The 27,550-nt window shown below is 39.4% G+C and overlaps 1 protein-coding gene across 1 annotated transcript in view; it reads left to right on the top strand.

Annotated features, from left to right (window-relative positions):
* The window catches only part of CPA6 (carboxypeptidase A6), a gene marked incomplete at both ends in the record, with an annotated part of 126,282 nt that overhangs the window by 43,226 nt on the left and 55,506 nt on the right, over nt 1-27,550 (top strand). The window contains 2 exons of the mRNA XM_083859022.1: nt 3,108-3,129; nt 3,250-3,653. Of these exons, the coding sequence (XP_083715148.1) occupies nt 3,108-3,129; nt 3,250-3,653 (426 nt within the window). The remainder of the gene's footprint in view (nt 1-3,107; nt 3,130-3,249; nt 3,654-27,550) is intronic.

Below are 27,550 nucleotides of genomic sequence, written 5' to 3'. Positions count from 1 at the left end.
TAGAATTGCCTCTGTTTCGGCAGCCTGTGTTCCTTGTGAAGCGTAGGATGCTGTGATAAATCCCACAACTCGATTCATTAGCAGGGAAACCATATCTCGGTTTGCTCTCTACTGTTCCATCCAAAGCTGCTATCACTACCAAGCTGCCCTTGGTGTTCACAATTTCTCTTTTCTGTTCCAAGAAGAGAAGGAAAAGAAACTTTGATTTTCTTTGTCTCAAATCCTTTTCTTAGCTGGGTGCAAGTTTGATAGCCCCATCTTGTTGGGAGAGTAGACTTAGCACAATGTTGGAGTGTGTTTTTATCTTCAAAGTTTGTTCTGTTCCCTCCTGTATTCTTGGTTCGATCTAAGTTGTATCCTCCCACTTAGTTATCTATCTTGTCCTCATCCTGCCCCTTGATCCAGCTTGTTCTCTGTCTCTCCTCCTGCTGTGTTGACAATCCCACCTTGTGCAAGCCCCCTGCCTTGGAAATTCCTTTGGGAATCCCCTGATCCTGGAAGCCCCATAGGTTTGATCGACCTGTTCACCTCCCTCTGTGCCTCCTCATTGGTTCAAGTTGTATAAACCCTGCCTTGTAATCCTCCCCAGTCTTCCCTCTATTGGCTGACAATTTGTACCCTCCCCTTGAATGAGTTACCCTGTTTATAAATTCTCGTGCACCCGAATTCCTGGTCTTTTTTTCCCTAGACCCTCCCTTAATCTGATGGATCAAAGACACACCAAGGAACCCGTATCCACCTCACTATCCTGACCTCCCTTAAGGGATTTTGCAGTATCTTCAACCTATTTCTATCGCAAGCATCAGCACAGCTCTAAAAGTGTACTTAAAAGTTACATTTAAAATGTATTTCAAACTGCCAGAAGTAGTACATATAACAAAGAGAGGAGGAGGAATAGGAGGAGAAGGAGGAAGAAGAGGAGGAGGAAGAGGAACTCTAACACTAACCCTAACCCTAACCCTAACCCTAACCCTAACCCTAACTCCTAACCCTAACCTATTATGGTTTGGGTTAGGATTAGTTTTGGGTTTAGGATTTGGTTTGTAGTTATGGTTAGGGTTTAGAGTTTTGGGTTAGGGTTAGGATAAGGGTTAGGGTTGTGGTAGAGTTTAACGTTAGGATTGAGAGCAAGATTAGGAATGAGATTAGGATTAGGAGTGGGATTTTTATTTTGATTGTGACTGATTTTGAGATTGAGATTGGCATTAGATTTGGGATTAGGATGCAGATTGGGATTAGGATAAAGAATAATATTGGGATTGGGATTAGGATTAGCATTGGTGTTAGGATATAAATTGGTGTTGGGATTAGGATTAGGGTTAGGATTACAGTCAGGGACAGGGATAGGAGTTAGGTTTTGGGTTAGGGTTAAATTTAGGGTAAGGGTTTGGTTTAGGGTTTGGGTTTATTGTTATAGTTTAGATTAGGGTTAGGGTTACGGTTAGTTTTAGGATTAGGGTCAGGTTTAGGGTTAGAGTTTGGATTAGGTTTAGGGTCAGGTTTAGGGTTAGGGTTTGGAATTTACTTAGGGTAAATTCCGTCCCCATCCCCTACTTAGGGTAGGGTTAGCTTTAGGTTCAGGGTTTTGGTTAGGATTCAGGTTTGGGATTTCCTAAGGGTTAGCTTTAGGTTTATTGTTAGGTTTTGGGTTAGGGTTAGGGTTAGGGTTAGTGTTTGGGTTTTTCCTTCTTGTCCTCTTCCTCGTCCTTTTCATTGTCCTTGTCCTCTTCCTGCTATTCCTCCTCTATTTTTTCAGTCTTTTTTTATTATTATTATTGTGTTACTTTCCTTCACTGTTTGTTTTTTGTGCTTTCATTCTCTTTCTATCTCATACCCCTTTGTATTTTGCTCTCAGGAAATGTTGCAGAAAGGCAGGATTTAAGATTTAATCCTAGAGTCAGAGAAGTCCAAAATTATACTCTCCCTAACTCAAAGGGAGCCAGGTTTTCCTCTTGAAAGTAATGTTTTAGAATAAAAGCCAAACTCTTCCGCAATCAGATGCTAAAAGTAAAATTCTTACTTACTCCAGTAGAGTCAAGTTTTCATCTGGAAAGCAAATACTTTAGAATAATAGCCAAAGTACTTTTTAAAACATTTAAATAAATTAGTGTATTACCAATGCATTTCAGATGTAGCAAGGATACACAGTAAGAAAAGTAAATGTGTAATAAAGCAGTGGGTTTTGCTTCAATATCATACTCATGCCCTTCAAAAGTCAGGTGCTCTACTTTTGAAGTCACTTCTGAACAGAGAGCAGAACTTTTATTAAACAGATGCTTGTAAAGTTGAAGTTGCATTTATTACAAGACTGGAGATTCACAGAACAGATTTGGGGGCTTGCCTGTATTTAATGGAAAGTGTTTTCAACAAGGGATGTACAGCATGTAAGCACACACACACATTCACCTCTGCATATTCTCACCAGAAACAAATCTGAGATTTTAAGAGGGTCATTTTATGGGGGGATGGGAAGCTCAAGGGAGAGAATACCAATAACCAACCAGAGAGAATAATCCTGCCTTGGACAAAGTCTTTTCCACCTCCAGACTCTATTGCACCGCTATGGTCAGATTTGGTGCCGCTATGAAAAAGACAAAGGAAAATGCTTCTTTGCCTTTCAGCCAGAGAATACAAAGTGCGTGTGCTTTAATACAGTCCTTTTTCAAAAGGCTCCCCGTGTTTCTGAAACATTAACAGGGATTTAGAGTAGTTCTCACACGTTCAAATGTCAGCTGGTTTTATTTGTCTACAGCCCAGTTGTTCATTTTGCTCTCAGAGAGGCTGAGAATCAGTTGGGTTTGAAACACTTCTTGCTCCTTTTTTAGTAAATTCAATGTAAAGGCATCAAAGGGGCTGTCCATTTATTCCATATTGGCATCATATTTTAACCTATATTTTCTTAAACAGGTACTCCATGAGTTTTCTGTAAAGTACAATTATTTGCAGCAAAATTTTCTTTGTTACTCTCAGTGCTCCAAAAACTTATCTTTACATGGATCTTTCACCCTCAGCAGCGTGAAAGAGAGAGTAAAAGCCCAGTTTTTAAAACATGCTGGGCTTTTAATTCATTCTGTTGTATCAGCGTTTTTTCCGTTCTCACTCCTCAGACACAAGATTTTAACCACACCGGTAACTTGAAATCCCACTTTCTCCTGCCTTTATGGTTCCACTTTCTCCTGCCTTTATGGTTCCTAATGGACTCTGTGCCGCTCTTTGTTCCATGGAAGTGTGTCTGTGCCCTCTCACCAGCCTCAGCTCTTGCCCAGCCGGGGAAACCTCACGGATAATTCCCCATGGCCCTGGCTGTGCGTTCAGCGCCCCTTGGCCGCCCGCCCCGCCGCACCTGCAGCCGGAGCCCGCATTCCCCCGGGCTCCCCCTGGGCTCCCCCGGCCCTCCCCGGCGGGCGGGCGGGCGCCTCCCCGCCCATCCCGTCCCCATCCCCATCCCCATCCCCATCCCCGTGCCCGGGTGCTTTCTGCCCTCTCCGCTGGCGACCGGCGACACCTCCGAGCGCCCCGCTCCTCCCGGCCCCGGCGGTGGCGGTGGCGGTGCCGACAGTGACGGCACAACCCCTCAGGATGCGGCTCCGCGGGCTCCTCCTGCCCCTTTGTCTGCTCTGCCTCCAGGCTGCGCTACCGCTCCGCTACGCCGGGTAAGTCCGCCCGGGCCGCAGCACCGCTGGCTGGAGCCGCTGGGGTGTCTGTGTGCTCGGGCATCCCCGCCAGAGACCTCATCGCGGCTTGTTTGCCGGCAGATCTAGCGTGTAGCTCTCGAAAAAGGTGCTGCGGGTCTCTGCTAGCCCAAGGAAGGACGCTGCATTGAGGGGAAAGGAAAAAAAGTTTGTGTGTTCTTGTGGGAAAGGGAATTGCGGTTGTACAAGAGGGGAATAAAAGGGTTTGAGGTTCCATCGTGCTCTGGATGAATGAAGGTTTGTGTTTTCCTTTAGGATACCGTAATACTGGAACTTAAAATTGTTTCTGAAAACTTGAGCAGTGTGCGCTCATAATGGTGATGCATAAGAAGTTCAGGCAGTGAGGGAACTCTGCTGTCAGCAAGCGGAGACTAAAACTTTCAAGTGCATTCCAAACTAGACTTATTTTTTGTTCCAAAGGCAGTTCAAATTTGTGTTAGAAAGGGAAAGATGGAATTAAGGAGTAGTAAAAAGTGAACTTGCCTCCAAATTGTAGTCTTTGCCCAGTTTAAAGACTTTGGTTTTATGATGCAAAGGCAAAGGCAAAGTTAAATATAGGAGCGTTAGAAGCCAGTGGTATGTGTCAACACACAGTATAAAATTCTTTCAAAGTGACCAGTAAATTCATCAGGATAAGCTCTTACTCTGTGGAAGTAAGAGCTGTATTATTCTTTTTATTTTATTGGAGTATCCAAGCCAGGCATAGAAATTCCCCTACTAAAATGAAGCTTAAAAAAACATTCCCTAAGCTTCAAGGATTTGGTAATGTGATATGAAGCCAGTCAACCCTTGGTCACTATTAGTGATAAAAAATAGTTAAACACTTGACAGCTGTTTCACCATCTCTGCTCAGTTCCTTGTGTCTGTCTGCACTACGAAATCAAACAGGCCACCACAGTCAGGAGTGCTCCTGGCAGTGCCAAAAAACAGCAGGACAGAAAACTAAATTGTTTTTTAAAGCCAGAGTCCCGCTCTACGTTTTGTGCAACAGCTCTCTTCTCTCTGCCTAGAGCCCATAGCACAGGCATGGTCTCCATGCTCTTGAATTTTTTAAAATTCAATATAGCATTCAGTTTGTTTCCAGATGACATGGAGATGAATAACACATTGTCGGTCTGGTGCTTAAATTTTTCTGAGTATTAATTACATAAGTTATATGCTAATTTTGACTAAATGTCAAAATACACATTTTACTATCCTCTAGGTTTAAGCGACATCGTCAGCTATAATCAGGTTGGTTCAAATAGAATAACATGCATAAAAATTCAAATACTGTACCTCTGCTCATTAATGAACTCAACAATTTCTTTCAAAGTTTTAAAAATAATTTTCTTGTATTCCCAAGATGACATGTGAAAGACCCGCCCAAACTCTCCCTTGTTGATCTCTGTTTTAGAAGCTTTTGCATAGACTCTAGTCCAAAAAATGAGACTTCTCATCAGCTTCCAAAAGTTGGGCAAGAAAATCACTACTTAAAAAAAAAAAAAAAAAAGGTAGAGTTAATTATAAAAACTCTTGGTCAATAGGCAATTGTAGTAGGGGGCCAAGATACATTTACAAGCCTTGCTGAAAATGTGGTCAATATTTGAAACAGAAAGCAGAATGTGTACCACATGTGTAACACAAACTGGAAAAACAAGCTAATATTTTTCCCACTCTAGTAATATTTTCACCACTCTACTAATATTTTCCATTTCTACTATCCTGGCATTATTTGTGTCAATAAAAGATGATGGAAAGTTAATTTGAAATGGCATGGAGGTTTCTACAGAATTATCAGAATGATGAATATATCTTGTCCATCTCTCATCATCACAATGTCCTGGGCAGGATAATTTAAATTCTTCTCTGTGTGCCATTGATTAGAAACAGTTGATCAAGTTTTGCCATTACAACTGAACTCAAGGGGAAAAAAATTTGGTAGTTTTTTGTTGTTGTTGTTGTTGTTGTTTTTGTTTGTTTTGTTTTTTGTTTTTTGAGAAAGCCAATTAGGAGGTGAATAGTTTGCTAATGTTCACCATTAAAAGGGGTGTCCCAACAAACAGATTTCTTTTTGTGCCAAGAAACATCTGTGAATCCTAGTAATTTCTATTGTGTCAGAAGCTGTACCATAAAGGGAAAAGGCATTAGTATAACTAGGGCAAAATAATGAGGGGGGAGGGGGAAATATGAAAAAAAAGCAATGGAAACATTTCTCATGAACTTGGGTCAGCTCTAGGAGGCACATGCAATTGTAACTCTTTAGTTAAGGACTCAGACCTAAGACAACTAACTGATAGTGCACACGTTTCTCCAAAATATGTCAAGCAGGCCAGGTATGCCACATGGGCACACCTTTAAGTAAATGTGTTCTACATACCTTTGAGAAGTCAGCAAGTATTTGGGGACTCTCAGCAAGGAAGAAGAAGCACTCAGAGCTCTTGGAGAGACTGAGGAGCAGTTGTATTTGCCTTCTGCCTCACACAATACACAGGAGTTCAGCCTGCCTCTGTGCTCTTGTGCCTGAAGGAACTTGAGAGGAGCTCTCTAGAAGACACTGCCAATCAGCCACCCAACAACAAACTCAAAACTATACTCACACATACTTCTTTCCTTCCTGCATTTGTATGTTCTGTCTAAAGATTCTGGGGGAAGTGGGGAAGTTGGAGACACACACACACATACCTGGGTTTGGACAGAGTAGACGTGGAGTATTCCAGAGAAATTTTCAGGAGGCTATTACCAGAAGTTCACACAGGAGCAACAAGGATAACCAAATACATGGGAACGGTTTAAGTTCCTGAAATAACCAAGTAAACTAGAACACTTGGGTCTCCAGTAGAAACAATTTAGGCCCTGAGAGATGTCTACAAACTTTGAGTCATATGGACCTAGTAGACAGAGATCAGTTACTCACTGTTTCTTCCAGTTATAGGAAGTGAGAGACATAAAATGAATCTACTAGGAACCTTTTGATAGCTTTACAGAGTAGGATGCTGGAGCAGATGTAGTTTTTTACCAAATGCAGCAATCTTCCTACTCTTGGGAATCCTATGAAGAAGGAGATGGCTTCCTATTAGCAGGTCAAGATTTCTTAGAATAGAAAATATCGCTCTCATTTGTTCTTTAAAAATCACTACTATGATCTTTTTATTTCAGTTCATCTACCTCTGTCTGTACCTGGTGGCTCAGCATGTTGCCTACGATTTCTCCCCCATTTTTTGTTCTTCCAAAGCCTTTTCAGGAATGCTCCTCATCTCACCTCTTCTCTTACTTGCAAACGACCAAGTGCAGGCAAAAGTTGAAATAACTTATCAGGTTTTTCTCTAAGGTTTTTATTGCAAGAATTGGGTCTTTTAAAATACTGGATTAAGATGATAACTCTTCCAAAATGTTATTCTTCAGTGGGTTGGAGTACTGCAGATAATTATAATTTCTCTTGGTCAGATGAAGGCTGTGGTACACGTTTACTGTGTAACAACCACGTAAAATAACCTGGGAGTCATGAGGAGGTGGATAGCAAGGAAACAGAGAACAGTAAAAAATGTTCTGTAATTCAAGATATAATATGCTGTAGCTACTGGGACATGACATCCGGAAAATTGCATAAACCAACTGTTCATGTAGATAAGGACAGATATCAAATCTGAGAGCATTCAGCAAATTTCAGGTATTTTAATACCCATTAATACCCCTACATACCATAACTAAGTACCTCTGATCCCACAGTACCTTACACACAATGGCTGGCAATTGTTCTGTCTCATGGAAAAAACACATGGGAGTGTGACGAAAATGAGTTGCTGAGGGAATTGAGAAGTGGAAAGGAACTCCTCCTGTGCTATTCCCTCTGCAGATTTTTTCCAAATGTTTTAATCACAGACTAAAAGCTCTGCTATGTAAAAAAAGTTCCTTCTCCCTGCTGCTCAGCTCTCCCTCCCCACCCACCCCCAAGTCAAAGTAAAATGTCATGAACACAACTGGCAAAAAAAGCATTTGGAAAGCACACCAACAGCATGAGAGGGAAGGTAATTATATTCATTCAGAGAAACCAAACTTTTGTGCTTCTCTGGATAGTGTCAAGGAGTTTCTAAAAGGTGAAAAACTGTGAGCTCTCTAGCAAAAACAATTTAAGTACCCTTTTTTAAAAATAACCAATAATTCTGCAGTCAAACACCACTGATTCCTAAAATCAGCACAGATCAGTGAAATTCACAGTGGCTCTGGGACCACTTACCTGTTCTTGTCCCAACACTGCAGCTCTAATTGTGTGCTTCTCATTACCTGATACTCCCCCTGCACAATAATATTTATGTTACCCTATAGGAGAAAAAGAATACTGCCAAGTTTTGATTATTTTTCTCCTTTGTATCCAAGCATTGTAAATTTATCTTTTAAAGTTTCTCTGCCCTCCTCATTATAAATGAAAAATACGAAGTGTTTCAGTTGCTCTCTTCTTTCCCTCGTTTACTTACTTTTTTAAAATAATTGGAACAGCAGTATACACATCTTCACTACCTTGGTGAAGTGCATGCCAGGCATGGAGGCTCCCAGTTTATTATGGCTGTGTCTAAACTCACACACAGGTTCATGTCACCATGTGAGCCTGGTTCCTGTACTTATCCAAACCAGGACACCATTCCCTGCTGCTGTGGCTTCTGACCTCTGCAGGTGGAGAAGATGGGGAAAAAAGCAAGGAAAGTAAGGCAAGATATAAAATATCAAGACATGGGCAAAGCTCGCACCCATACTTAGGAGCTTTGAACGTGACCTAGTTTTCCTGCCTTATATGGCCTTTTAGTAAGAATGATGCTTTTGGAAGTGTAAAAGAAATTCCAGTAAACACTTACACTTTCCTCATTTCTAGAAGTGTGAATGTTACAAATGGGAATGTAGTCTATTTTTAAAGAAAAATCATGTTCAGGGTTGCATCCAACAATTATGCTCTGTAAAAAAAACCCCTGGGATACATCTAAGGGGGACTTAGAAAAAGATACTTTTGAAAACAAGGAATTCAAATATAAAATCTGCCTACACACTCAGTCTAAAGCATTCCCTTTGGATACACCAGCTTCACTGTCTCATGAAACTAAGCAGGCAAAGAAATACAGCTTTTCCCAGAGCTTCTGGTAGTACTTGCAGTGAACTCCAAAGCTCCCACTTCTACACTTTATACTCACTTCCAGATGCAGCTCCTGTGAGTTCACACTCATAGGCTCCTTAAAATGAAGTTCTCAAATCTGAACATTTTGTACAGGACTTAACAAGCATTTAACAGGGGACAGACACTATATAAATTACAAATAGATTGATTTTTTTATTAAAGAAGAAAGGAATCTAAAATATGTGAGCAGTTCACATAAAATACAGTGGAACGTACTTTTAGCCCAGAAGGAAACTCACAGTTCTGAAAGGAGTGAATTTGAAAAAGAGAAGTTAAAATCTGCTTTTCTTGAATACACTGCTGGCATTTTATGGGAAACCCTTAGCTTCATACACTGTATAGGACTGTATCCCACATTGTATAATAAACAGGAGCCCAAGTCTCGTCTCCTGAAATTCTAGTATCTGTAAAAATGTCATCCACATGTCTGAAATGGCCTTACATGGTCAAAATGCTGTGGGAAGCATTTATTGTTGTATCCAGTTGAAGGCGGATGAACACCATCAATCATCTCTCACTATCTCCTGGAGGTAAACTCTGTCATCTCTGTTTTGCAGAACGGCTCTTCACTTCTGTTTTCTCCTTCATTTTACTTCTGAATACATAACAGGTACTGTACTCTCTCTTCGGTGGTAGAACATAGTATTTAAGAGGTCACTGTGTGCATAATGTTAGTGCAAAAGTCAAGAAATAAGCAGTTATACTGATCATGTATTGGGCATCTCTTCAGTTCTGCAAGCAAAACCTGCTGTGGGCATGCATACAGCATTAAAAACTGAGAGGTCAACAGTCAGTATTTTACTGCTCAGGCAATAGGATTTGGTTTGCTCTCAGGCAGAAGATTAAAAGAAATTTTCTCAGTTTAAAATAGAAAATAATTTAAAATAACCAGCCTCGTTACTGTCTCCTGTCCATCTAACTTATATATTTATGTTATCAGTATTGTTTTTCATAGAAAAACAAGTGAAACCCATGCTCTCCATCCTATTTATGGTAAGCAGGTTTAGTTGGAAAATGAGAACCAATAATTATAGATATACATTGGACCTCTCTCTGAAAACTCTACTGTGGGTAAAACACCCACATTGTTTGCTGGTCTCAGATTTGCAAGAATAGTCAGCAAAATTCTGGAGACAATTAAGCCTAATTCTATTTTTTTTTCAGTTAACTATGATTCTGATTTAAAGGCTTCATTCAAATGACTGTACATATGGGCACAAAGTTACGGTTCTGATTTGATGTTGATATTTCAGCAAAATGTGCATGAATTTCAAGGGTGCTACTAATTTGCACCTCAGTATATCAGATCAGAACCAGACCTTAAACAGACAGTGATTTTCAGGAAAATATCTACAAAGAAAGCTCCAAAACTGCATTTTGTGCAAGACATCTAAGGGTGGGTAAGCCAAAGTACTCTGAATTACACTCAGTGAAAATACACTCAGATCAGCAAATGGATGGGGACAATAAATGCTATTTTGTCCTGTTATTTTGTATCTTGAATTTGCCAAATGAGGAGGATGGGATGGGATGGGAGCTAGAATCCAGCCATGGACAGTGAATGTGAACCCTTCTCTTCTGTGTCTGCCTGTGCAGGCTGCTGCTCTGGAGAACAATGCTCTGCTGAGCCTCCTCTTCCTCTGGGGAACAATGGGGCAAAGTGTATTTATTTAAAGAGAAGTCACACCATAAAGTTATCACATAAAACAACACACAGAACAGCATTTTCCAAGGAGGAGGTGCTCTAGATTGCTTAAATGCAGCCGTGGAAAGAACAGACGTATCCTAACAAATCAAAACAGTTTCTCTTTTTTATGTTCTGAAGCTCAGTTAAGGCTGTGATACAGGGGAGACAACCACAGCAGGACCCTGAAAATGAATTTGTAGGGAGTTTATTATAGTAAAATTATTCTAGGAAAAACTTACTATTTCTTATACTGTATTTCAAATATCTTCAAAATAGTAATGATATAGTAAGCAGCACCTCATGTTTGACTCAGAAATAAAAAAAAAAACAAGCTCTTCTTAGTTGAGATTAAAAATAAATTCTGGGCATTCACAGCCCAGAAAGCCAGTCATATCCTGGGCTGCACCAACAGAAGTATGGCCAGCAGGTGAGGGAGGGGATTCTGCCCACCTACTCCCGTCTCCTGCAACCCCACCTGGAGTGCTCCAGTGCCTCCAGCTATGGGGACCCCAACATAAGAAGGACATGGACCTGTTGGAACAAGTCCAGAGAAGGGTCATGAAAGTGGTCACAGGACTGGAGCACCACTCCTGTGAGGAAAGGCTATGAGAGTTGGGGTTGTTCAGCCTGGAGAAGGCTCTGGGGGGACCTCATTGCCATCATTCAGTACTTATAGGGAGCTTATAAGGAAGATGAGGACAAACTTTTTAGCAGGGCTTGTAGTGATAGGACAATGGGTAATGATTTTAAACTAAAAGAGGATTGATTTATATGAGGTAGATGAAAGAAATCTACAATGAGAATACTGAAACACTGAAACAATGTATCGAAACAGCTCTGGTTGCCCAGAGCTCTGTCTAACCCGACCTTGAAGGTTTCCAGAGATGGATCATCTACCACCTCTCTGGGCAACCTGAACTAGTGAAAGATGTCCCTCTGGGGGCATTGAAGTAGATGGCTTTTAAAGGTTCCTTCCAACCCAAACTATTCTAAATTACTTTAGCAGGCCTAATGAAAAAACTCTTTATTTCACCATACTCCTATCAAGATTACCACCAGATGCTACTCTGAGGCTGCAGTGCAGTCATACAGCCAAACCCTGCTAACACACACTAGTGACTACCCGCTGCCACAGCAGTCAGTTGTGCTCTTGCTCTTCCAGCAGCCCCTGCTCAGGGACTGGAACTACTCTGCCTAAGCAAGAGAATTCCAGGAGCACAGAGAGAAAAAAAAAACCCGCTTCTTCATATTTTTTTCCCCCTCGAAACTAATCGAAAGCTTGTCAGGTTGTGATTTGGCTGCTGCAGAGCCTCTGTGTTTGTACTGGCACAGGGAAGCAGCAGGAATGGCTGGGGTTTGGTACCTGTGTACTTCGAGTCTGTTAGTCTCCCTGTGCACTGAGGACATTGTCTGAAACCTGTTAATTCCAGCTCTATATTCCAAGGAGCACACTGTGGGTTTACCTCAGCAGAATTTGGTGTCTTGATCAGTCCTGACTGCCAGATTCCTCTCCAGACCTACGTCAATGGAACAATCACAAGTGAGTGTTTCAGACTCAGAGAGAATAGTATGATGCTTATTTTCAAATAATTACTGAAATTGCAAAACCAAAGAAAAATTTAACCTTGGTACTAACCATCATCCCGTGGGTTTTTGAAGCAAAGGGGTTTCAATATGCTTAATGTCTCAAGAAGCTGTAAGTCTTTCTTTACATAATGAACAAGACTGGTGTGATAGGGCCTACAGAAAAATAGCCTCTATTTATTAAATAGGTTGGTGTTATTCAAACAATAGCTATTACATGTCAAGAAAGCAGGGAAGACATTTAATTAAGTACATTTTATTAATAGCTCTGTCTTTTTTGTCACAACACAGTTTCATATTTTCAGGGAAATAGACCTTGGACCTTTTCATCTTTCAGGGAAATAATACTTGAACTGTATAGCATAGGCAGCCAAAAACACCCTCTGCCCAAAATTTATACCAAATAACAGGAGTCACCATGCAAGCACAATGCCAAGTCCGGTCTGGTAACTCAGATGTCTCTGCAGAATGAGCTTGTGTCCTTGCCAGAAACACAGTGTAAACATACCCAGTGGCACAAAGGCAGCACAGAGTGTCCTTATCCTGCTCCCTTATCAACAGGCTGGATCCCTGATCCATCTGCCTGTGGTAGCAACAATGGTAAAAAATTTAAATGGATATCATTAATAGAACAGAAGATCTAAATAATTAACTTTTCCTTGTGAAAAATCAAATAGTTTCACCTTCAGTTTGTTCAGCTGAGGTTCTTTTATTTGTTTTTACCAGAAGCAGCTCTCTTAGTTTTGAAATAGTCAAACATGTTTTGATATGGCCAAAAAAAAAGGCTTCAGAGGAAATCAAAGCATTTGTGTAAAAAGGATAAAATCTTTTGTATTCACTATCCAGCAGCATTAAAATAATTACTGATGTGTTTTCCGAGGCCTAGCCTAGAATAAAAACTGCAGTGAAATATTTAATTATGCAGGTTTTGATCACTACTGGAGGGTTTTTTTCTGTTCAACAATAAGTTGTCCTGAGAGAGAGTGGTGATTCTGCCTCTGAAGCAGCTGCAAGGAGTGGGAAACACAAGAACAGGGGGCTTCTGTGGCCAGAGCAGGTCTTGGGAGGAGCCCTCTCTGCTGCCATGGGCTCTACAGTGTCTGAGCACATTTTGTGTATCACATTTCTCAGAGGCCCCAGGGAAAGGGACGTCATCTGGTCATAAAATCATAGAACCATAGAATTGTTTAGTTTATGAAAGTCCTTGAAGATCATTGAGTCCAACTACTGGCCCATGTTCCTAAGCACCACATCCATATGTGTTTTAAAGACCCCCAGGAATGGTTGAGAATGATGATTCAGCCATATCTGTGGACAGCCTATTCCAATGCTTGACAACCCTCTCAGTGAACAAGTTTTATCAATCTCTGTCAGACAGATGCATGACAAAGTTGCTGATCTACTGTTTCCAGGTGGTTCTGGGCCAACCCAGAGAGAGAAATGTGGGTTTTTCAGGCTTGAACTGGGTGAGGGAGGACTTGGGGTCTTCAGCCTTTCCTCCTGTGTCAGCACTCCTGTCTACAGCATATGTTGATTGTCACATGAAGTAGTTATATCTTTCAAGGCCTTACCTCTAGCCTTACCTGCCAAAAAATCACTATCAAATTAGAAAATAGGAGTCCAGTGAGTTCAGGTGCTTTTGCAGTTCAGAAGCAAGTTAAGAGGTGTCACAAACCTGGAGACTATAAGACCATCACTGCCCCTGCTACCATCCACTCCCTCTGTTCTTAGTTCTTAGCCAGTGGGTGACATGTCACCCACCAGTGTGTTATTTTTCCTGTGTTCATCTGTCATCACCCTTTCTTCATATGATAACTGGTGGTTTTCTTACTATATGATGAGTGATGGACAAGAAAGCACCTCAAAAGTCTCATAGTCTCACAGGCTGCCCCTGCCTGACGGAGGTGCAGGACAATTTGTAATGATTAACATGTATCACCCAGAAACATGAGAAAAAAGTATAGAACCCTAGAAAAATTAGTTATCTTAAGCCTCTGGGAGATTATGGAAAAGGGGAGCAAAGTCATTGCCCTACGTGTTAAGGAGCCAGTATAGAATAGTGCTCAGGATGAGTTAAGCCTTATATCTCTTTTTTATGAGGGGTAACCTCTCCAAATCGTACGAAGGGTCCCCAGAGAAATGGTGAGTGAAGGGCTCCATGGACCAGGAAAACCTGATTTTTTGCTTCTGCTGAACGAAACTGTCAGAGTGAGGGCAAACCCCACAGATTTTACCTTGTCAGATGAGATCATTCCTAACAATTTGCAGACAGAGAGACAGTGCCATGAAACAATTTAGGGTACAGAATAGCAGAGAATGAGGGATGCACACTGTGCTCTGTGAAATCTGATCTTTCTGCATTGTTTGCCTTTAATCCAGCAACCATTATCTCTACTGAAAAAATACATGTGAGCTTTTATGTGTGACAACTGCACTCGGGGTGGTCTTTGAATTAGAAGGCATTTGGTCACAGAGCCTGCAGCAAGTCACACCGCTGCAGCCTGCGCAGTTATATCAGGAAAAAAGCAGGCAGGAGAGGAAAAGCCTTCTCCTGGGTGGTTAAAGGGGACAGGTCTGTGAAAACTAGATCTGAGGAAAGAGGTTCCTAATATTCAGCTGTATTTACTGTGAAATGACATTAGCAGAGGGAAGAGACATTTTATATGTTTATGCCACAAGTAATGGATCTACTAGATTCCAGCTGTCTTGTTAGAGCTAATGAATTACAGTCTTAATGGAGTAGCTAATAGCTGGCCAATAAAAATGCAAAATAATAATTCTGCTTAAACATAAAATAATTAGAACGAACAAAAAACACTTTATGCAGAAGGGAAATACAAGGATCTTACTGGGAGGACCAGTTTTACAGCACCCAATGGAAAAATCAGTTATTAGGGTGGATGTAGCAACAAAAGTCCCTCTGGCTCACTGGAAAAGATTACTTTTTTCAGGAGAAAAAAAACCAGCACAAACTTCAAGCAAACAAAGTGGGGATTTTAGAATTAGTTTTTGTATAAAGAACTTTGCTTCTTAGAAGAACAGATAAATGGGTGAATTTAAGGTAGTATTTTCGAAGTTATAAAATTGCAGAGAGGGTATTTATTTCTAAACTGCATGGCTATAAAACACCAGATGCTGTACAATGAAGTCATCTCAGAACAAGACTGGAATCTGTGGTCTGTAAGGAGCAGGCAGATGCTTTTAGCAGTGATGTCTTGCTCATAAAACAGGAACACCAAACACTCTTCTCTGCACTCAAGACTTGTGTCCCCCTTGCGTGTGGGATTTTGTTGTTTTAAGCTTAATTATTGCTCATGCAGAACAAGGGAGGGAGAGTTTTAAATGACAGTTTATGAAGAGAGAAGCAAGAGTTGTCTTATGTTATGGTAAGGATTAACTGAAGGAAATGTTGCCTCTTGGTTGAGCTTGGCAGCCAAAGAGGCCTCTGTTTTGGCCCCACATTATCCTGATGTATGGCTTAGGTCACTCCTCTCTGTTTTACAAAAGCAAAAATAGAAGCACAACAAAAAGATGCCTTTTTCATTTGAGACAGAAAAAAACCAAAATTCCTACATAAACACAAAGAATCACCTCATATATTGTGCTCCTTCTTGCATAATATAAGTGTTTGGCAGCTTGTTCTTAGCCATGGAGCATGCCAACTCCATTTTCCATGCAACTTGATGTAATGATAGCTGGTCACAAAAAAAAGTATAATAAGAAAGAAGCTGCAGAAATATGGAGCCAACAATTTAAGGGTTTTATAAAGCTCTACATTTTTGTGGCATTAATTGACATAGCATATCAAGTGTAGCTCAAAATGCAAATATTTTGCCCATTGCAGCTTTATAGACTGCAGTAATTGCAAATGGAAATGAATTCACTTCATTAATTTATTCCAGTGTTCAATGTAAAAAAATACAATTTAAATTGCAAAAGTATTAAAGCAGAGAATGTGATATTAACTGGATTAAAAAAATATCTAAAATAAACACAACTCTCCATCTGGGTTCTGAATTTAGTGTTTGGTGGACATGTACTGTTGCTGCTAATTTAAAAAAAAAAACAGCCTTTTGCTTGCATTTTTGATATTTCATCAAAGCAACTGTTCTTATATAGAATAAATGTAGAGTAAAGCAGAGAGGCTCAATATTGATCACAGGTTTTATAATTTGGGCATTCAACATAGCATAAAACAATACAAACATTATATATTTTTTTCATCTGAAGTTTCATCTCACTCTTCAAGACCATTTCAGTCAAATTGAGATACATCCTATTTACCTGCCAAAAACTCAGCAAAATCAAATAGACCAACTAACCTTCCCTAGCTCAGCATTTCACCTTTAGATGGGAATAAATACACAGAAGCTCTCTCTCATAAAAACACTGGGCACTACAGCAGCAGCAGGAGATTTTGAGTGAAAATGCTGCTTGGGGAACATATCTTGGCAAGCAGCAGCTCCCTGATAGAAATAGCATTTGGCATCAAAAGTTCTCTCGCAGAAGGCCTATGTACATAGTTTCTCAGCTGTCTTTTTCAAAGAACCTTTCCTTTTGCTGCCTATGCAGGTGCTGAGCTGAGATTACAGCCTGCTATGTAAAAAAACCCTGCACCTTTTCCTCATACCTGCCTCTCAGTTCTCACCCTTCTTCTACTTCATTATCCTCATCTCTCCTCGTAAACAGCCTGCAGAACCATTCTGGGTGGGGATTGAGGCGTTTTACTACCCCCTGGCTCAGCACATAATTCCAGATCTTTGCTGTTGTGTGACTGCAGTATAATCAGGCAATAGCAGTTTCAGCTCTAAAACAGGTCTTTTGGACAGTGGGTCCAGACAGTATGATAAATAGCAATCTTATCCAGGTGAAAATAAGCTCAACAATTTTTTATTATTATGAATGTTTCCAATTTAGGGATTTGGTTTCAGTTGGACAGAAGGGAAGAAATGCTGATGGGATGATTTGTTTAAGGAGCTAGCAGCTCTCTTCAGCATTTCATTAATTTTTGTGAGTTATTTTACCAAGAGAGATCTTAAATCATACTTAGGAAATTTTCATCACGTAGCGACAGACAAAGCTCTGTTTTGTAAGAAGTAGATGTGGGCAATGCTGAGAAATAACTGATACCTGAGTGCAAGACTCCACTGACACCCTCTGAACTTGATATCCTGTTCTGCTGGATCCTTTTGGATTTTGTTGGTGTATTTGCTTGGACTTAGTTTTCTCTGTGTGAGAGTTGGAAATAGGGATCAAAAAAGAGGAGTAAGCAAGAGGTGATAAACAATAGCTCCGAGAGACATTATCTGCCCTGGTCATTTCAGTCCCGTGTAACATATCCTGGATGAAGTTGATAGCTATGTCCCTTTTCACTAAAAGTTACAAGTATATTTTTATACCTTCACAAAAGTATGGGTATCCTTATCCATGATACCTCCAAACCTGGTAAGTCAAGGCAACACACACAAAGGTAACTGTCTGTCATACAGAAAGTATGAACAGCATGATGTCATGTAGTCAGGTAGACTAAACAATCTGTCTTTTTCAGATAAAAACTATAAAACCTTAAGAAACATTTACTGTATCAGGTATGTGATGAAAATCACAGTAATAAATCTGAGATGATTTAGAAACTGTTCCCAGGACAATTACAGAATGCCCTAGGCATTTGCTGTCTGCCTGCTCTTAGGCAGAACATGTTTACACCATGTTTCATAAATCCAACTTCTGCAGCATAGAGTGGTTTATTCTAAGAGCACAGCAGTGAATTGTCTAAACAAAATGAATGACATAAAACCTCAAATGGCAAGTTTGGTATTTCAGTGACAAAGACCCAATACTTAGAGGAGATCTCTGCGTTTGTGGTTTGTTGTAGTTTAGCAAATTAGATTCCAGATTGATGTTAAATAATCAGTGTGGTAATGCTTTTTAACAATTAAGTAATAAACAAATGTAATGGCATGACTCAAGAATTCAATTGTAAGTTGTTTTAACAATGCATGAAACATCTGCTTATTACCACATGCCACATGGCTCCAGCATGGAGAGTGGCACTAATGGGACTTGCTGTGTGTTGTCAGTGCTCTGAGTCTTTCCTAGCAGCCCCTTCATCCCCTCCAGTAGAAGAGCCAAAATCATCATGTCATAATCAGTGACTGTTCAGTGACTATTCTGAGCTGTGACTCAGTTGTAGCCACACCTTGAAGTTTGAAAACACAGAGTCCCTGCTGTGCCACTCAAGAGTTTTAGGAGAGCAGCCAAGAAACTGTAGGGAGGTTTTGGTGGAATTACAACAACAAAATCAGAATCCAGCCAAACATGAATGCTCTTTAATTTAAGGAAAAGGTGATTACTGGACAAATAGGTGAAATTTTCACAAATTTCAGTTCAGAGCATAAGCCTTTTTTTTATCTCTGTGGAAGTAAAAACCTTACCATCTAATAACAGCTCTGGCTTTTTTGTTTAGCAGAGCTCCCCAGAAGTATATAACATTTCTTTTCTTGGTAGCATAAGAGATTCCCAAACCCTACTGCCTTATTTCTCTGCTTAAAGAATATTTTTCAAGTCATACTTTTCCTTCAAGCTTACAGCTTTGTTGTCCCTTTAGATAAAATAAATAACACTGACATCTGATTTTCTGGGTTTTTTTATTTACCTAATGAATTTTGGAGGAAAAACACAGACATGGATTCAGGAACCTGCATAATTGTGGGTAGTATTGGCTAAGACAATTCCTGTGTTGAACAGATGATAGTAAACAAAATGTTTTCTCCAGAAGTTACTAAATTCTCCAAGGTGAATGAATCCGTAATGCATGTTAATTCATCTTAATTCATGCTGTGTGATGAGAATTTTCCAACCTCACTCCACATTTCTACACAAATATTTGTACTATTTAGCTGTAAACTGAGTTTATTAAATGAAATAAGACACTCTGTACTTCTTTTTACAAACATTTCTCCATAAATTAAGTCATATTGGTAACAGATTTTGAGCCCAGTTAAGTCCAAAGCACTAGAAATAGTAAGATAAACTATTTAAAGGGTCACATTTTAAATTGGCAAGAAGTAACTTCAACCTTTTGTTAAGAAAAAAAAATTAGGTATATTGGTGATCACAATACCTCCCATTAAATTGTAAATGTTTTATGGTGTGCTTTCGGATTATTAATCACAGAAGCCATAAGCAAAGAGTCAGTGAAGGAAAGAGTCTTCCAGGCATGACACATCTGGTTCTTTGGCAGCCTAAACAGACTTTATGTTGCCAGCTTTAAATTGGGCCTTTGAGTTTGCCACATGCTTTATCTGACAATGGGCTGTCTGGACTGCCATGTGCTCCTGGTTGCAGAAGATTTAACATTTAATATTTAGGTTTATTCCCCTCCCTTCTCTCTCTTCAGATGATCTCCATGTAGGAAACCTTCACGCACAATTCCTTGTGCTTAGGGCTTATGGCTTTGCTCTTTTAAGCCTCTGCATATGCATTTCTGATTGCAACTGGGACAGATGTGCAGTACTACAAGAATTGTGATCCTGCATTACCAACAGTTCTACACTCAAAGACATTCAAATGCAGCAATTAAAAGATTTCCATCTGTACCAGACTCTTGATGCATCCATTGACTGGTCAGAAACTTCTCAATTACTTTCTTTACTAAACTAAAGCTCTATTACCAAAAAATCTAGTACTAGAGGAAGTCAGCTGTAAAGCTGTATTTGTCAGTTACGAAAATGAATCTAGAATTAACTGGGTATGTCATCACAGATTGTAAATGGGCCCATTTGTGTGTATCTTGATTTAATGTATTCTGCAGAGAAGGACCTTACTGGTTTTACTAGTTGATGGAATCTGCTGTTAGGGAAAAAAAGAGTCTTGATTATCTCCTGGATGTTGAGCCCTAATAAAACATAGTATTGCTTAAAAGGAGTATCAGTATTTTCCAAATTAGGTGACATAGGAAACAGAGGAATTTAAATAGTTCACTCTTAGTCTGTTCCATTTCTGGATTGGTTACAGCATCTGACACTTCAGTCTTTATATAACATACTTCTGAAGTTATGGAGTTATTTATATTCATGCTGATCTTAAGAATTACCTTTTGTTTTTCTGCTCAGACCATGCAATCAAAAATATCTGAAATATTATGGAAAATAAGTTTCCACTGTGAACCTATATACTCAAAGCCAGCAGGTAAATAGACTAATGCTCTTGTTTTCTGGTATCCATAATTTCTTAAACTTCCCTTAGAGTCTACACAAACTGTTTGAACACTCCAAGTCAGCAGTGACAGGGAGAACAGAGGATTGCAGATGTCACCCCTTGCTGGCTCTGTGTCCTATTCGTCACATGTGCCACTGACTGCACCAGTGTGTTATGCTGAGTGCCAGTCAAGTGTTTTCATACAAAAGTCTTCTAAGCAGCCTTTCCCCTCACTGCCACCATCTTCTTCATTGCACGCCCCGTTCTTGTGAAAATGGTGCTCCCACTTCTCTTCCAATTTAGTGCTTACCTAGAAATCGTTACTGCCATCAAACTTCAGACCAGCAATGGGCCACAGAATGGATTATCAATATTTCATAAGCTAATATAAAAAGCCATTGTAGTGTGGTATTACTAAGTATGCTATTAAACTAATTTGAAAACCAATAAAATAGTTTCACCTATGACATTGGTATCAGAAAGCATAAATAAAGGAGTTCTGCTTCTTCCTTTTTTTTTTCACTGTGAACAGTAATGTGAAAAAGGAAGTCAGCAGCTACTCTGTTCTTCAGAGCATTCCCAAAGGCAAGTTTTAGGTGTTGCTTATTAAATGTGAGCATTAAAGGAGAATTTTATAGAATCAGGAATCTCTTCACTTTCACATCCAAAGTGAGAGCAAATGGCAAGCTAGCAGCCACCCTGCTCTGCTCCCTAAACCTGCTATGGCCCTGGTGTATTTCTGTATTATACTGTATTTATCTGGTCATGTGTGATAGCATGTATGGTACTTACTGCTGTGGCAGCTGTACCAAACTCTTCCTGTAGGCAAATAACACACAAAATACTCCTCTACCCAGGGAATTAGGTATCTGTTAACTTTATCTGATAGTTTCTTTGTTGCACAGTTCATTCTCTTGGCAGTTGACCTTCAGAATAAACTTGCAATGCAAACCTCAGAGCAGGAAAATGAGCCCCTAAAATCTAAAAAATCAATGCATCACTGTTGGCTCAGACAGAATGCTCCCTAATTTAAGGCTGGCATTTATATGTTACTCTAAAATAGCTAAACATGAATACTGAAGAGACAAAAGAAGCTAGAAACATCAGAATTAGTAGTTAAACTTTTCCATCACTTAATTTTAAAAGTTAGGTTAATGGCATGAGCTTGGGATTTATGGGTTTGCAAAAGACCTTTAGAAAGCTATGTACATGTATAAGTGAATCGTTAAAATATTTTATGAAGAGGTTCTGAAGAAGAGTGCTTTGGTTTCATTGACACTTGCTTAAAACTGTAATATTTCACATAAGAGTCTAGTGTGGAGCTGAGAAAGATTATTTTACACATTTAAGTATGTACTGACTTTAATAGCATTCAGATATCAACGCCTGTGCAATGTAGTGCCCTTGCAGGCAGAAAACATGTGTCAAGTAGAGCTGGTAAAAACAAAAGTTACTCTGAGTGGTTTTTGATTAAATTGGCCTTTGACAGAATAGAAATTTCTGTGAGGCTTTTTTCATGCTTGTGTTGATGCAAAATAAAGAGGTATCCAAGGTATTTAAAATATATTTTTTTTTTCTGGAAGCTAAATAGATTAATTTCTTCATACTCTTTCTCTGGGAATAAACAAATTTCATGAGAACTTATTGACATATTAGAATTTACCTCAATAATGATGAAAGTTTGAGGGTGAAATTTCTCTCTCCAGAAGACAGGATGACTTGTAGCTCATGTGTTAATGACATGGATTTGAGTAGGGGAAAAACGTTTTACACCAGCAGTGGTGTAGGATATACATCCACTGTCTCTGGTTTTCTGTAAGAAAAATGGCCTTCCAGGAGTTACCTTACCTCTGATAAATTTAAAGTACTTTTGGTTAAATTTAAATCTAAGCAGAGGCCTACTTATAAGTCTTGGCATTTTAAGTCAAAATAACCATCCTTTCAGGTTCTGTGTGAGTAGGTCATGCTGTGCAAACATTCTGATGAGACTGGACCAGCTGGTGCTGTGGACCAGGCTTTCCCTACATTATATGGATCTGGTTGGGTTTTGCTTTGGAATGACAGATCTCATCCCATGGACTTAAAGCTGATTTGTGTTTGGGGTGCACTGCAGGTACCCAAGAACATCCCTCAGTTTATGTTCAGTCAAGTTCATGCAGCCTCAGAGCATTCCAATGAGTGTCACAAACCCAGAGGCTGTGTCACAGCCTCTGTGTGTGAGAAAGGACCCTCAGATTCACTTCAGAACTGCACTTCTGATCTGAATTAAAAGGTTTTTGTAGTTTCTATCCCTTTCCCAACACTAGCACCTAAAGAATAAGGTATCTTAAATGCTGCAGCTGTTAAACAGCCTGTCTGCAGCAAAGGTTTCTTCCTAATCTCCATCACCTTTCGCTGAGATCTCTGAGGTGTCTTGGAAGAGAATATGGAACTGCTGTATTTGTGATGTCTTGTTTCTGTAAATTTTGGGTATAACAGCAAGTAGATCCATCCAGAGAGATCCATGATTCCTTTATTTGTCTATTTAAAGTTTTCCTCAGCCATTGGCTCTTTTTTCAGCAGAATGTTTTCACATTGTGATCAGATTTGTATTGCCTAAAAATGAAGTAATTACCTGCTCTGTACCAGGAACGTATTTAAACTAACAAAATTTTTCCTCTTCTTTGCTTTGTGACCCAACACAATAACTGTAGAACAAATGGAATTGTTTTAAAGTATCTGTGTGTTGGAACCTCTGTGCTGAAGGCTGTTGTGTCAGTGAATATCCAGATCACTTCCAATCACTGTCCTCAAATATTAGAAATCGGCTGACTGACAAACCACTGAAGCAATTCAGATCATCGATTCCATTTCTTTTGTTAGCTGAAGACCAAAATGAATCATATTTAGAGAACATTATTTGTCCTTCAGTAAAAAAAAATTATATCGGGCAAAGCAGGAACTCTCAGTATCCATTTCTTCCTTTAATTCATTTGCAAAGGTGTCTTTTGAACCCCTCCTTTATGGAAACCAAGAGGTCAATAACAAGAAAAACAAATTCTCCAATAACAAGAGTGGTTAATACCAGACTTCCACTTACAAAATTACTATAAATGGAGTCATATTACCGTGAGTGGGTTTAAGAAATGTAGGGCAAGTCCCAGCAGCCCTGGAGAGGTTTCTGAGACTGAGCTGAAGATTTAAGAGGAGGCACCTGCTTGTCTGCCCATGGCAGCTTCCCTTGCAGTAAACTGAACACAGCTGTCACAGCTTCTTGCTCGAGGGCAGAGGGGAAAACATCCCATTACACACCACACCAGGTAGTGTGTTCATCTCCACACTACTTGGGATTTTTGGTTTACTGAAAAAAAAGTAAACAGAATCAGTGAGGACAATTTAAAATGTTCCAGCACCATACTGCTCTTCTTCATGCAGGTGACACTGTCCACCCAAGTATTCAGCTGGCTGTCACCTACCACAGGTATGTCCAGCTAACTCTGGGAGAGGAGATTGTTCCAAAATAGAAATGCTCTAAAGATGCTTTGATAAAGATAACCATCTTTTGACCCATACTAACAGTCAGAGAATCTCAAAATAATTTTATATTGCATATGCTTTCTGGAAGCACATCAAGAGGTATTTACGGAATTTAAAGTGCTTGAGGCATAAAGGCAAAGGGAATTTTCTTGCTCTAGGCATCACAACAGAAACAGTTGCTGGAGGCAGGAAACTGTCTCTGGTCAGGGCAAGTGGGATTATTACAGCTATTTGATGCTGCTGCAGTCCAGCCCTTCATACAGCACCCCTGGACATTTTGCTAGATCTGTGTTTCTTACTATGTGTTTCTTACTGTTCAAGACTGTACTCCTTGAGCTAAAATGCTACCTCAGAGTTTTCTGTTCACAAAAACAAGCAAAAAATACACTGGTTTTCTCCTTTTTCTTTCACATTGTTCAGTGGTTCCTTGTGCTGGAACTGCCTTACCCAAGCTTCTACTTGACATCATTTTGGTGGGAATATTTTAATCTGCTACTTGGATGCATTGCTGACTTTTACGGTGCTGTTTTCCAGTTGAATAGCATTAAAAAGTTTAGAAATCTACTACTAAGAAAATATTTCAATAGTATTTAATTTATATTTACGTTGCCTCTATTTACAATATTAGTAAGATTTATTAACACCATCATTGTTGCTCCTGTAAAAGCAGATGATCTAACATACCTGTGTAATTTATTTTCCTGTACAGCTGGGAAAGATTTAGAGAACACTAGCTTAACTTCCACCATTTTCACAAAATCAAAATGCTAAATGTGATAGATGAGCTGAATATGAATGATGAGGTCTGAAAGTGATCTTGTTTTTTTCTCCAGCAAACAGGCAGACCTGAGCAGATTTAATTGTAGCACTCACAAGCATTTTATGCCTATATAAACAGACTACATAAAATACATACTTGCCATGTTAAGCACAGCTAGGAATGGGCTACAAATTTGGATTATTCCAACATTCAGAGTATAACCTAATAATTGCTAACCATCCCTGATCTTACTATAGCCTCTTTTATGAGAAGTCAGAAGACCAGCTCATTTCATGCAGACCACATTAGTGGGGTTGGTTCCAATTCTAAAGCCCCTTTCTGCCACAGAGAAAGAGAAATTTCAAAGTGAAACAGAACAGTGAAAACAAAAAAGAATCCTTAAAATACACTGTATTAAGGATGTTCAGATGATGTAGTAAACTCCCTTCACTCTGCCATTAAGCCCAGACAGGAGATTTCACATGCAGGAGTTATCTCCATGCTAATTTGGTCTACTGGCACTTTCTGTTGGATTTACCATTGAGTGATTTGCATTAGAAGGGATCTTATGGACCATTTAGTTCTGACCAGAAAACACTTCTCTCTCCATGCAGAATGGGAAAGTTTTCAGGATGTCACATAATTTCTCACTTGTCCATGCTGTTGTCATTGTCAAGCTGTGACACTGTTGTATACTACAACGACACAAGACTCTGACTTCAGAAGGCTGAAAATGACTTCTTTATTTTTGGGATGTGTCTTTTTAATATACTTTTTTTATACAGACTAATTTGATTGGTGATAAGAAGACTTTTTCAGTCACATTGGTTAGACTAGAGGGATATCAAGAAGTCTCTCTTAGGGAAAGAATGTAAACATAAGTACAGTTACAAAAATATGTCTCTTTAGAGATAATTCTTTGGGAAAAGAATTTTAGAAAACTAAAATATTTCAGGGACGAAACCAGGGCTACATAGATGTGTTTCAGGTCTAGACTTCCATTGCAAAGTGCTCCAGCTCAGCAAGCCTTCTGGTATAATGGGGAGAACTTTGGCATTGGCAGCTTTGTTGGGTATTACACCAACTCACCCTACAAACAGGATATTTTTAAATAGAACAACAAAAAAATAGGATAGCCATCAGGATTGTAAATGTTGCTGTGAGGGTTGTCCCGCAGACAGATTTATTTGCCCATGTGCCCATGCAAGGTAGGTGTATTTTAAACAAATACCAATAATGATCTTTGGATTTCAGGGCAATAAACATCCTGCAATGAATGTTTCGCCCCAACATCTGCAAGATCACAAATGTCAGCAGGTAGGAAAATTCATGACCAGTTTATGCAAGCAAGCGTAACTCCATCAACTTGAATAAAACAATGTGTATTAACACCAACAAAAAAAGAAAAGAACACTAAGTGCTTTTGAAAGGTATTTTAAGACAGTTTATTATTTAAATATTTAGTATAAATCTTTCTCCTTCCAGTCGTAAACACAGATTGCCTTGAAGTTAAATATCAGCCTCACAACACGGCTATAATATATGGGCTGCATTTATTCCTGCTGAAGTATTTTACCTCTCTTTAGTTACATAAATAACCTCACCAAGACCTGTTAATTTATTCATTGCCTGTTAATCCTTATTTGTCACCCTTATTTTAAAAATATACATTTATCTTCTGCTAATGAGAAACAGGAATAAAAGTCATTCGCAGCTGGTTTAAGGAAGCATCAGAATGTGCAGAGTGGTTAGGTTAGTGTGCAAAGCTCAAAATAAAGTGCTCAAAGCAGTCGTAGCCCTAGAATCAGAGAACAGAGAGTTTAAGAGGAAAAGAAGAAAAAGGCAAGGAAACCGAGAGCCTTAATATGTATAAGGTATTAATATAAAATATAAATAACAGAATATAGACTAGAATAGAAAATAAAACATATTTTATGTATATAAATAGAATGTAAAATAGCTTAACTGCATTGTGCTCTATATTGCATTGGTCCTTACATTATTCTCTTAAGCAAAAGCAGAATTTCCATTCTTTTGCTTAGAGGATTCTTACTGCAGCATGCTGCGAGGTCAGGGTATTAGCAAATAAGAGGTACAGAAGTTTCTGTAGAATTCCAATTCGTCCCACACAAATAACTATTACCACAATAAAGAAGCAAATCCCAAGCTTTCACATCCACATTTACTCAACATGTATCTCCAGTATCCCTGAAGTCAAAAGTGATTTTGTAGAGAACTGACACAGCTTTAATCTAGTGGAAAAAATTATTTCTCAAGCAGCTTATAAAAATGGGAAAATATAATTGCCTTAATGCCTGGTGCAGCTGCATTACAGGAGCTGTCTTTGGAGAATAAATAATTTCATTGCCACTAAAATATTTATATCCTTCCCCAAGCCTTAAGTTTGATTTCATTTTTCAAATAGTGTTCTGCTTTTGGTCTGCTTTTGTTTCTTCAGCATCATTGGTATCCACAATACGATAGCAGGTCAGTTTTGAGTAAGATACTCAGGACTGGTCTGAGGAACAAGAGGTAAAGAATTTTAGAAAATCCAGGTCAAAGGAGAGCCAGATTGAATATATGCATATCATGACTAAGTTCAAAGATTCAGATCTGTCAAATTATGCACAGCTATCTTGTTTTCATGTGTGGATGTGCTATACTCTTCTTTCCCATCCATTCCTTGCTGTTAAGTGAGACTGCAGACTTGCCATCTAGTATAGACATGTTTATAGGTAGTATCCTGACACATTTTATCAAGATGCATAGCTGAGTGAGTGCAAGAACTGTGACGTGTGTATTACAACATCATTAGGCATTATGGCGCCAGGGTGGAACCTAAATTTATGGCTGTAAAAGTGCAGAAAGATAAAATGTAATATCCTGATGGGCTAGACAAAGGCACAGCCTTTATAAAGAGAGCCCCATGTCCAGCAAACTGATCTTGGTTGGCTTTGGTTGGCTCCTAA

The sequence above is a fragment of the Zosterops lateralis genome, assembly GCF_965231275.1.
Source record: "Zosterops lateralis genome assembly, chromosome: 1".
NCBI lineage: Eukaryota > Metazoa > Chordata > Aves > Passeriformes > Zosteropidae > Zosterops > Zosterops lateralis.
The sequence above is the reverse complement of the archived record's forward strand: the minus strand, read 5'-3'. Positions and strand labels throughout refer to the sequence as shown.